This window comes from Limulus polyphemus, unplaced genomic scaffold, assembly GCF_000517525.1.
Source record: "Limulus polyphemus unplaced genomic scaffold, Limulus_polyphemus-2.1.2 Scaffold464, whole genome shotgun sequence".
In the NCBI taxonomy this organism is placed as follows: domain Eukaryota; kingdom Metazoa; phylum Arthropoda; class Merostomata; order Xiphosura; family Limulidae; genus Limulus; species Limulus polyphemus.
In genome coordinates, this window is record NW_013666074.1 from 57349 (window position 1) to 70143 (window position 12795).

At 36.7% G+C, this 12795-nt stretch overlaps 1 protein-coding gene across 3 annotated transcripts in view; it reads right to left on the reverse strand.

Annotated features, from left to right (window-relative positions):
• The window catches only part of LOC106458446 (phosphatidylinositol 5-phosphate 4-kinase type-2 alpha-like), a 53509-nt gene extending 43691 nt beyond the window's left edge, over nt 1-9818 (reverse strand). For all 3 annotated transcript variants that reach the window (XM_013917960.2, XM_013917959.2, XM_022384656.1), the window contains exon 1: nt 9257-9818. In XM_013917960.2, coding sequence (XP_013773414.1) covers nt 9257-9394 — 138 coding nt within the window. In that variant the 5' untranslated portion in view covers nt 9395-9818. The remainder of the gene's footprint in view (nt 1-9256) is intronic.
• Between the last annotated feature and the right edge of the window lie 2977 nt (nt 9819-12795).

The following is a 12795-nucleotide window of genomic DNA, read 5'->3' on the forward strand; positions in this document are numbered from 1 at the left end:
TTCTCTCTCCTCTACTGTTTCATTTTCCCTTCTTTGACTGTGCTTCTATCTTCTTCCTGCCGAGCTTCTCTCTCCTCTACTGTTTCATTTTCCCTTCTTTGACTGTGCCGAACTCTTCTTCCTGCCGAGCTTCTCTCTCCTCTACTGTTTCATTTTCCCTCGCCAGACCGTGGCGAACCCTATCTGCTACCAGTCGAGCCTCCCTGTTATCCTCAGACTGTGACTTTCGGGAGATTGCGTGCCACTCTCTGTCACGGGCCAAACGTTTTTCTCTTTCGACTTCAGACTGCCGTGCTTTGAAGCGGGCCACGCTCCCGACTGGTGGAAGGTTGTTCCTGACCAACAAAGTATGTTTCTAATGAAGTGGAGCTTGTGGATGCCTCATTTCCTCCAGTATTGCTTGAGGGGCCTGGCCTCACACCCTCAACCGATTCAGAGCCTTCATAATCTTTCGCAGACCTACACACGTCCGCGAGCGTTACCGACAGACAGACATTGAGATAAGGCTTGTTTCGGCTTCTCTGGTGCATGAAACGTGAAGATATGAAAAAGTACACTATTCTAAGCAATGTACAGACAAAACTTATTTTATTTATATAGAAGATTAGGTTACACCATTCCCAATTTACCCCTGAAGAAGAAAAGCCCATCTTTTGAAAGTGCTTGGATTAGAGCATTTTTATCATTTTATATTAAAACTTCTTGAACCTACGTGTTTTTCTGTTGTCACGAATGTATCCCCACTTAAGGAACATGGACCCAAATTAAGCAAGAAGTAGATGTATTCAAGGGATCTCCCTGTTTACTTGTTTTGAAAAGTTAGGTTTAACTAATGATAGTACAGATTAGTGAATAGGTTAAATTTCCCAAAATTGTTATAAGTAATACACTGAACTGTCTTTAGGATGCTTTAATTTTATATCTAACATTAGGTTTCACTTGCAGTATACAGATTTAAGGTGTTGCCAATACAGTCTTGCTTAAAACCTGTTCAAAATACTGATTCATATGTTAGGTTACTTTGATTTTCGTTGGTCTCATATGTTTGTTACTCTAAAGTAAATACAAGGTGTCATTCACAATTTTTTTCTATTTTCACAAGCATACAAAAAGTGCACTTTTTCATGATCCCCTATCCCTTTTGAAAGTATTCTTATGAAATGAAGTTATGATAATTCTCAATGGCTAAAAATGTGGTCATTTGGAAGTACTTTTACCGATTCGACAATTCTGTTGATGGCCAGGTCAACAAAAATGTGGTAGAGAACTCTCATGGAGCATTTAACATGCAAGTGCAAGCTTCTGAATTGTGGAATATGCTTCAAATGAACTGTTGTGATTGTTCATGTGATAGATTATCCCCTGCAGTAAAAATATCTCAAAAGCATAGTGGGAAGCAGCCAATGAATCCTCTGGTAATTCTGAAATAGACACAAGAAGTAAATCAAATTCAAGTTATTTTGTAGAGGAATTTACTCTTGGTTGGGTGTTATATCCACCACATGGTAAAATTTATGGCCAAAAGTATACAGATCGATTCAAGGATGATGTTGTTGAAATGTTCAAGAAAGGTCTCATGGATAAGCAGAATAAAATGGGCCCTGGAAGAATGCTTGAAGAACTGCGATCTACATATCCTGATTGATTCAATATACCATCTGACATGGAGATTCTTTAATGCATCACAGTCCTGACAGCAAAGTACAAAAAACATGGTACCTTTGACATTACTTCTTCCAGGGGAATGCAGCAACCTTACAGAGATACACTGATGTCCACTGAATTGAACTACACCCTTACATCTATAAATGCAGTATGCACAATCAAGATGCAGCACAAAGATGATATTAGCAAGTTAACATTTTCTTAAATCAAAAATGTATTTCCAATAAACTTACCTCCTGAGCTCCACTAGTAAAATATGGAGGGAGGGAGGTAATGCATATTGGGGCGTCTTGAGGAACAATGCTCTGGAAGCAGTGCAATAGGCGAACCAAGTTCCCCAAATTTTTTAAAAGCAAACCAACCCCAGATTTATTCAATTCTATGATTGGCAGGGACAGACAGGATCCCCTTATGCTTTATTCATGATAGTCCACGAGTGGTCGTCCAATATAGTATGGTAATACCACCCAGTCTGCATCTAGGTGGTCTTATGAAGCACCTCATTTCTACAGGGTATATTGTGTTAATGGTTGATATTGCGGAATTGGTTTGGTAAAAGCACACCTGCCTGGGCAACACTTGCCACAGAGAGGGATACTGTGGAAAAGAGGTAAGGGACCCTGGAGAGTAAATAAGAAACAATATTAGTAATGAAAATACTCACATCTCCTTATAATCTAGTGGATGTGGTTAAGATAGCTACAGGGGGTAGTAGAATACACTCAGAGAGTAATACTGTCAGATCATGCAAATAATAAGAGATAAAAGTATTGGAGGAGGTCTGCACAACATCCTCCAGCAGGCAATTTAACCAGGTAATGTGACATAGAAATGTGACAAATCTGATGAGATGTGATCACAGAAGTCTCCTCACCTCCAAAGAGAGTCCAGAATAAGTGATATGGATCAATTTCTGTACAACCTCAACAAAGTAACCGGGAATAAATCCCCAAAAGCTGAAGAATCTCAATGAATAAAAAGTCGTTGTCTAACACCTCTAAAGGTGTTAGTGTGGGCAGCATAACACTTCAAGGCCCTCACTGGGCATAACAAATGATTGGGAATCTGTTCGGTCATAGAGGTCAGATGAATCGGTGAAAAGGATTTATCCCATTCCCTCCCTGCCAGTTTCTTAGGTAAGAAGAACCTGTTTGGGTATAGGAAGACATAGGTAGAATGATAAAGTGTCCTGTGTACATGCAAAAAAAAAAACCTTAAGGATAAGGTGATACATAAGGCTAAGCGCTCAAACGGACAATGAGAAAGAGCATGAAATACCATATTAATATCCCAGTAAGGTAACTGAAATGATCATTTGGGCACAGAACCTGAAACAACTTGAGGAGCCCGGAGAGCACTGGGGACTCAAACAATTTTTGTCTCGAGTATCTAATGGTAGTCAATAAGGCCACCTTATATAAAGCAATTGTCGAAGATGCAAAACTTTTGTCAAAGAGCCAGGTCAAAAAATGAGTTATGGGTGGCACTTCTGGATGAAGTAAGTTCAACATCCTTGTAATACAACCACTCTCAATATGTCTGTCATTTCTGTTGATAAATGTCCATAGTGTACTATGCAAAGACTGAGACAGATACATGGCAATCTTAGAAGTTAAACCTCAACACTGTGCAAAGGACCACATAAGCTCCATGCATGAAGCTGGAGCTTCAGGATGGCTGTGTGTATGATGTTGCATCGTGGCTGCCTGACCAGAGATGACCAAAGAGGAAGTGGAATAAGTGGGCACTCCTGAAGGTACATTAGAAGTGAAAACCAGAGTTCAGATGCCCAATCCTGTGCTATCAACAGAACCCAATAGGAGGTTGAATGAGTCATGGCTAGTACTCTGGGTAACATGCGTATCAGTGAAAAGGCATAGAGGTGTAATCCCCTCCAATCCTGACTGAATGCATCTATTGCCAATACCCGAGGGTGAGGTGCTGGAGACCAAAATGCCAATAGTGGAGTGTTCCAATGAGTGGCAAATGCATCAATCATCAGTGTCCCAAACCTGGAGAAAATCCAACAGAAAACCTCATGATGTAACATCCATTCTGTTGGTTGAATCCAGTTGGGCCAAGAAAATTGATCTGCCACCAAATTCATAACCTCTGGAACATGGCAAGCTAGTAGGATTATATGATGGGAGTGGACCCAATAAAGAAGATCCAAGGTGCAAAAAACAAAGAGATCTGGACTGAGTGCTCCCTTGACGGGAAATGTAAAACACCACTGTCTTTGGAATTGTCGAAGGGAAGCATGATGATTTTTCCCCTTAATAAGTCCAGACCTTGAGATATTTCCCTTTGAACAGCAAGAAGTTTTAAAACACTGTGTAGGGAAGCCTTGTTGTCCGTTCATAGGCTCTGAAATTCCTGATCGTTGAGGTAAGCACCCCATCCATGAAATGAGGCATCCGTGAAGAGACGGATCTCTGGATGAGGTGGCAGCAGAGGAACACCTATCATAGTATTGTTCTGATCAAACCACCACTCAAGATCAAAGATGTTGATCCTGAATAAGAACACTGGGGAATCCAGTGAATAGCTGTTCATAATCCACTGATTGCATAGAGACCATTGAAGGGATCGTGTGTGATTCGAGTGATGCCCACATCCCCAAAAGAGAAAGAACCATCTTCGCAGTTGGAGAAAGAGAGGTGAGTAAGAGATGGAATGCCTGTTCCATAAGATGGAGCTGGATGAGAATTAGCTGAGCCTGACTGAGATACATATTGAAAAAGACACCCAGATGAATGATATATTGTGTTGGAGTGAGAATAGATTTCATGGCTATGATAATAAAGCCTGCCTTGGATGCTTCTGAAAGTTGTGATGTTCTGCCAACAGACGAGATGGTGCCAGCAGTAACCAGACATCCATGGTGTGAGTGCACAGGCCTAGGAAATGGAGGTGATGTGAAAAAGCTCATGTGAATCGACAGAACATATATGCTGCTAATGCTAATCTGAAGGGCAGAGCCCTGAACTGCAGCACCTGACCCTTGTGCACAAAAATGCAGATAGTGGTAGGACAACTTTGTTATGAAAACATGCAGATAGGCATTGACAACATCGAACTTGGTCATGGTAAAAAATGCCAATACAGAGTGATGAATGTCTCCATCCTGAACCTTGGAGGATCTAGGAATTGATTTAGATGAGAAAGATCAACGACTGCATGCCAATCTCCTATCTTTTTCAGTACAACAAACAGATGGGAATAAAACCCTGGAAGAACTGGGATGACTCTCTCTGGGATGATAAAGGTTTTCCACACTTACAGTAATTCTCAGAGCTAAGCCCCCACAGATCCCAAAGGCATATGATAGTCACCACTGCTGCTGGTGGCATTCCAAATGAGTGGAGGAACCTCATAGATATGGACAGAATCTATTCTGAGTACCAATGGATCAAGGGGCTGATGTTGCAGGTTGGGACACTAGTAGGAGCAGAACTATGACCCCTGTAGGAGCCAAGGAAATCAACTCTTGATTCCAAAGACTCTGAAACAATCACAAATATCAAGAGTCTTAGAAAAGGGGCCACACATAACTCATGGAGAGTGGCAGCCAGTTGACAAACACCCTCCAACAACATATCTCTAACCAACAACATACCAGCCAAGAAACTAGGGAAAGTGCAGAAGCTGACAACTGAACCAAGATAGATGCTAACAATGGTCCCACCTCATCATCAAATTGATGTCGCAATTGCTGACAGTAGTTAGTGTCAGATGAATCATGGAAAATTGTGATCTATTCAAGTTGACCACAGACTCCGTTCTGGTATCCCATATTTCCAGGAGCAGGTCTATTACTTGAGAGTCTATATATGCGTCCACTTGGTGGTGGTAGGCTAAAGCATGTTCCAACAAACGTGGCAGACAAAGCATAGCTGTCCCCTCATGTAACTGAGCAGTAAACCTCCCTGCATGAACCGCAATATGAGGGGATGGAGGGAGAACTAAGTATTCATCCTCAGAACTTTCCACCATCAAGGAAGGCGCAGACTCGAAAGCAACTGGGGAAAGACCCAAAACATCACACACTCAATTTACCAACTGGAGAAAAGGAGCCAGAGGCAGCTAATCCTAATTTGACCATCTGAGAAGCTGACAAAATAAAGGAAAGTGCTGGAAAAAGTGAATCTAAATTCTCTCCAGAATGTCCAGGATCATCTGCAAGTGCAGCTTCAGAACCCCCTGAAGAAACACTACTGGACCAAAAATGTGACTCCATCTCACTACAAATAAGGTCACAGACAGCCTCAACTGAGACTATAGCTAAGTGGTATAAATTTTATTGTTATACTTTTGTGGATAAGAGGATTGACATCGACAGATGATTGACCTTCTATTATGTTGGTTCTTTATTATTAAGCACAAAGCTACACAAAGGGCTATCTGTACTCTGCCCACCACGGGTATCGAAACCCGGTTTCTAGCGGTATAAGTCCGCAGACATACCGCTGTGCCACTGGGGGCTATTATGTTGGTTTTTTTTTATACCCTTATGCAGGTCAATTTCTATCAGAAAGGTGTAAATTCTGATAAATCACTTCTAATTGCTTTCTACCAACAAATCACTTTTTGATCTTTCCATCAATTGTACAGAAATCTAGTTTATTATAAAAACATATTTAATTAGTAACAACTTTCATATAAATTTTCTAAACAAAATGTTACAGAAAGATATATTTGCCAAAAGAAGTTAACCTGGCCTATAGTCTACCAGGTCTTACCTAGACTCACCCCTATTGTTTATAAATAGATATCAATTCAGTATTCTCCAACAATTAATATTCTCCCAAGATGTCAGCAACTTAAGAAAAATAATTGTTGCCTCATCATCTACAAAGTTAATTTCTTGGAAAATGTTTTTATTATGGTCATGAGAATTACTCTGAAGAAGTTACCTCAGCTCTTTCAAAACAACCTTCTCTTTGTAAAATCTAAGGTTACTTCTTCATCATCCTCATTAATGAAACATTTGTAAACAAAGATTGCTTCATGTTTTAGATATTTTTCCTTGCCTCCATAATAAGGTTTCAGTTAGAAATTTAGGGCTTCAGTTTTATCCCACCCTCTTCTTTTGCACTTTATATAAATATAATACCTTTTAGTTGAATTTGATGTTAAGAACTGAAAGGGTTTTTTTCAAACCTTCAGAGCTTTACTTTTCCTGACCTCAATAACAGTGTAGTTAGTAAGTCTACAAATTTATGAGTGAAATAAAGAATATGTTATAATATGTCAACTACATTATATCTGCCATTTCTAGTGACAAAAAGGCCTTTTGCACAATACCAGGGTTCATTGGATCAGCTCCGATGCAACACACATAATAGTGGTCCAAGTGCTATTTATGTCATCATTTGTTTTTTATGTAAAAAGACTTTTATGGTATAAACTTGGTTACATAAGTGAACTGTAAATATTATCAATTTTATTTAAGTCATTTACGGATTGGATTTTTAGGGTATTGAGTAATAACACAGTATTATTTATTTATAACATCGATTTTTTTATATTATATTATCATTATTATTCTATTTGAAATAACTTACAATCATTCAGAAGAGCTAGAAAACCAGAAAAGTAGTCTTTATGTTCCCAGAGCAGATTGAACAACCATAGCATCAATGGGAGAAAAACTACATTAGTAATTCTAAGAATTTATGAGTGAAAGTAAAGATGAATATGTCAACCAAAGATAGATCTTTCACCCAATACCAGGACTCATCTGGCTAGCTAGGATATGACAAGCACAGTAGTGGCCCAAGAGCTATTTATATCGTTAACTTTCATGAACGACAGAAGCTATGTGTTAATTCAGTTAATAAGTGAATTATAGTTACTATTAATTTTACTTTAGTCATTTACAAATCAGGTTTTATGGTAAGGATTAATAACAGTATTATTTATTCATTCTAGTAAGGTGAGATGTATAAAAGTTGCTGAGGACACTGGATTTGGACTAATGAAAAATACTGCATCCAAATCCACTTTCATAACTAGTTATCTCAACTAGAATACTAGGCAAGAAATTTTAAAATTTCGTATAGATACATTTTTTTTTTTTAAGAAAGTAAAGTAATATTTTATTAAAAATGGAAAAAAGAGAATTAAAGTACATGTACTCAATACATTTTAAAATACATAGTTAAGTATTTTATTAACCTTTCAAAGTAAATTACTGACAAGATTATGAAAAATTTAAATGTTGTGATGAGCTAAACCCAACTGCTCAGTATGTAACTACTCTTTTCTAGCATGTCTTAAGAAATATTTCTAGGTTCACTATACTAACACCAGCACTCTCAAGCTGATGTACTACTAACTAAGCTAAACTGAATAAAGTTCAAGTTCCAAAAAGGTAATTATTTTCCATACTGCCAATTACTGAAGGTAAAATGATCAAGAACATTTACTTCTGAATTAGCAAACAAATGTTCTGGATCATTTTATCTTCAGTAATGGGAAGGATGGAAAATAGTTACCTGTTTAGAACTTGAGCCCTATTACACTTAGCTTAGTTAGTAGGACATTAGCTTGAGAGTGCTGGTATTGGTACAGTGCCCTAGAAATATTTTTAAGACATGGCTTGATTGTTTAGTACCCAATTAATAGTCATTCTATATCCAAGAGTCATCTGAACAGAGTTAACAGTAAATGAAACCATATGTGGGTAAAAACATGTCACAGAAGCTAGTTTGTTTTTGCAAATGTTTCTACTTAGAAGATAGACAGAATGTAATGCGTGTATGTGATTAGAATTGTTCAATGGTGTTGTGTGTTTTTGACTTTGATCATAGTGTGGAGATATTCTAATGTTAAGAATGGAAAGTCACTTGTTGGATTTAAGCACCAGTACTACTACAAGCAGCACAACTGGTTATATATGACTCAAAACAATGTACAGGGAAATAGATGAAATTTATCACATACTTGATTTAAGGAAATATGTATACCATTATCAGACCTATTCTATTTTTGTTCTGAGTATGGTATCTTTTAAGCAAACATACTGCAATACAAAAGTTTGAAGAGTGTTGCATGTATAAATCTAGCAGTCTCTCTCTGAATGAACTAAATGAAAATTAGCATTGGTATAAAAAAAACTATCAGATAAAGTTTACAAAAGGTTATCATAAACTTTTTATTTTGTCTTATGTTGGCAAATGTCATCAAAATGCTATATGTATTTGGTTAATGTAATATACTTTTAATTCAAGTTAGAAATAAAAAATAGAAAAAGAAGTTTAGAGTTGAAGATTACTCAAATTTTACAAATTTAAGGCCAGCTTCACTGTTCAAAATAGCAGTACAGCTATAAAACTCTTACAAGTTAGTGGCTGTTCAGCACTAGCTTCAAATGATTATACACAAATCTATGGGTCCAAACTAGATACTGCTAATACCGATACTTTGGAAGAGAATTAATCGTAACACAGTATACATTATGTAGTATTAATATTACTTAACATTGCAATTATTACTATTTGAAGTATTTACTAGTACTAGTATTACTAAATAAATTACAATATTTTGCAGTTGAATTAACTTACAAGTTACATTTCATTAAACTTACCGTGTGATTGATACCCCACATGAAAACACTAAGTAAAGGCTCATTAGCTCGGAAAACTTTAGTTTTCTGGTATTTAGGTTTAAAATGCTTCTTCTTCAGCTTGCTGCCTTGTTGCTTAATGCTTCCTCCTGTAGCCATCGTTAAAACTAAATTAATTTGTAGTATCTTGACTTTTAACGACCTTTACTTTAATATTTTAATACTAATCACTGACGCTACTACTACTAGCTCAGGGATGATTGTAGTAATCTTCAAGTTCAGCGTTTTTAATTTTATAGATATTAATTTTTACAAGTTTACCGCGGCTTATTTTCAAAATGTTTTTAAACCGTACTAATTAAGTAACTTGCACGGCTTTTAAACAAACCTGCAACACAATTCAATACCGATTTACAGCTACATTTTGTTGATTTTGAAACAAATCAGTAGTACTGAGAATTACTTTAGGTTAAATTGTCAAAGCATTTGCCACCGTTCTCTATTCTCCACAATTTCAGTAACATTAACCTCTAAATACAAGTTCTCACTCGGTACTATTATTATAAACACACGATGGTATGATGGGAGTAACCTTAGTGAATCACGTGATCTTCCTGGGCTCCTAGCAATTTTAGTCTTATTTAACTAGAATCGTAGCAGACTACTACAAACACACCAACGTTATATTTTGTACTTTCGAAATAAATACATTTTTATGGTATTATAATGATTAAGTTTTATTGTATATAAGTAGAATAGTTAGGTCTCATTACTTCTACTTTAGTTTGTATACATAAATATATAGACTTTTTTTTACAATTTAGTATATCATATATAAGTGTATATATATATATATATACACTTATTGTTATCAACAATATTTTCTATGTTGTAATTTGGACAATAACATTGGCTATCTGTACTGTGCCCACCACAAGTATCGAAACCCAGTTTTTGGCGTTATAAGTTTTCAGATTTGCTGCTGGGCTACTTGGGGGCAGAATGTTTTGATATATAAGTGACTGAGAGACTTTGTGAAGCACCGAGAAACCATGCCACACATATTTATTATTTATTGAAGTATTTGGATCAATGCTAGTGATCGCGTATATTCAGTTATTCGATCGATTAGCCGTGAAAGTGTACAAATAAGTTTATTTTTGAGATACTCGTAGTAAACTTAGCGCTGTATTTTCTTAGGCGTAAAAGTTACAAAAGTATATAAGTGAAGGTAGCGTATAAGTTATAGAAATGTTGTTGTTTGTTTTTATGCACAAAGCTACACAAGGGACTGCCTACCACGGGTATCGAAATCTAGTTTCTAGCAGTATAAGTCCGCAGACATATCACTGTGCCACTGGGGGGCATATAAAAATATTAAGGAAGAACTAGATCAATTTATTATCGTTATTTTCACAAAATAATTTAGAAGAACCCGCCCAATAAAAGAACAACGATGTACTAAATTATACATAAATTCATCTTTAAACAGTTAGATACTAATATTTAAACTATCCGTAAGCAGAACAACTAAAACAAAAATTGTTTGGAGTTAAGCACAAAGCTACACAAAAGGATATCTGTGCTCTGCCCACCACGGGTATCAAAACCCGGATTCAAGTATTGTAACTCCGCAGACATGCCGCTGTGCAGTGGGGGGCTATATTAAAAATAAAAACAGGATAAGGAAAGCCATATGTAAAAAAAATAGGGGCCGGCATTTTAAAAAATAACGTAGTGTATGCTGGCTAAAAGATGGTACGAAAAATTAAAGTAATGTGTATTTTAACACCAGAATAATATATATTTTGTATTTTTAACATTTCAGCTATAACACTTCTTTGAGGAAACACTTTACTTACATGAACAAATTGAAAATTGAAGTGTGGAACGTAGTAACAAAATAAAAAAGAAACATTGCGAAGCAATAAAATTCACTCGTGTTCTGAATTGTCACGATTTGGTTTGTATGGTTGTTGTGAAGCTCAAAGCTACACAATGAAATCCGATTTTTAGCGTCGTAAGTCTGCAGACTTGCCGCTGAGCCACTGTGGGAGGAATTATCACCCAAAGTGCCATTTAAATTTCAACTATATTAAAACAACAACAATGATATATGATTGCAAAGTACTTTAACTCAGAGAAACTAAAGAGAAAAGTATATTAAACGAAATTAATAGTAATAGATTGGTGAGCAAAAAATTGGTGGTAGCATAATGAACAGATACACAACGTTCCAATACTAGTTTTATCTTTATAAGGTTAATTTATAAAATAAATAAACATGAGAAGTTATTGAACCTCCTTATATAGTTGACATACTCCAGTAAATCCATGTTCTGAAGTTAAACAAGTTAAAGTGTAAAACGAGTTTTATTGTTGTTTTTAAGTCTAACAAAAATGGTGAAACCACGCTTGGCTGCAAGCCAAATTAAAGAATACTAACTTGTATTTTAAGTTTTAGCTGGGTTGTTGAATAATTGTATACATTATCCAACCCATAGTTTGCCATTTCAAAATTATTGTCAATGTACAATGTAACAATGAGTATAAACCTTTTTCTTTTCGCCATATGAGTTAGATTTTGCTTTATTTTCTAGGAAGTACGGTATAAACAGTACTGCAATTACAACAGCAATTTTATTTTACATGTCTACCTCTTCAATTTTTTAGTAGAGACTAGTGTCAGGAGGAAAGAAACAATAGTGTTTGTTTTTTTTTATTTCGCGCAAAGCTACACGAAAGCTATCTGCGCTAGCCGTCCATAATTTAGCAGTGTAAGACTAGAGGGAAGGCAGCTAGTCATCACCACCCACCGCCGACTCTTGGGCTACTCTTTTACCAACGAATAGTGGGATTAACTGTCACATTAAAACGCCCCTACGGCTGAAAGGGCGAGCATGTTTGGTGTGACGGGGACTCCAACCCGCGACCCGTAGATTGCGAGCCAAGCGCCCTAACCACCTGGCCATGCCGGACCAACAATAGTGTATCTTTCACAATTTCAGTACGATATCAACACTTTCCTCATTTGAACTAGTAACTAATAAAGGCCCGCCAGTGGCACAGCGGTATGTCTGTGGACTTACAACGTTAGAATCCGGGTTTCGATACCCGTGGTGGGCAGAGAAAAAAGCCCCCCAGTGGTACAGCGGTATGTCTGCAGACTTACAACGCTAGAAACCGGGTTTCGATACCCGTTGTGGGCATAGCACAGATAGCCTATTGTGTAGCTTTGTGCTTAACTTAAAAAAAAAACTAATAAAGTAACTAATACAGTTTCAGCTGAAACAAAAACGGTTTAAAAATTCACTTTTGTTCTAAATGTGCTAGTAAAAGCCTGATGGGTGAATTTTTGAAATACATATAATATTTATTTTTGCTAGAAAAATCAAAGAATTTAGGAACAGATACAAGTTTTTGAGGTTTTGCAAAACTGTTTAAAAAAATGTGCACACATAATATTTCTAAAGCATTATGTATCTAAGTTTATGAATCGGATGGCAAGTAGGGGGTCCGAAAACCTTCGGTTTAAACATTTTAGAATGTACACTGAGTGG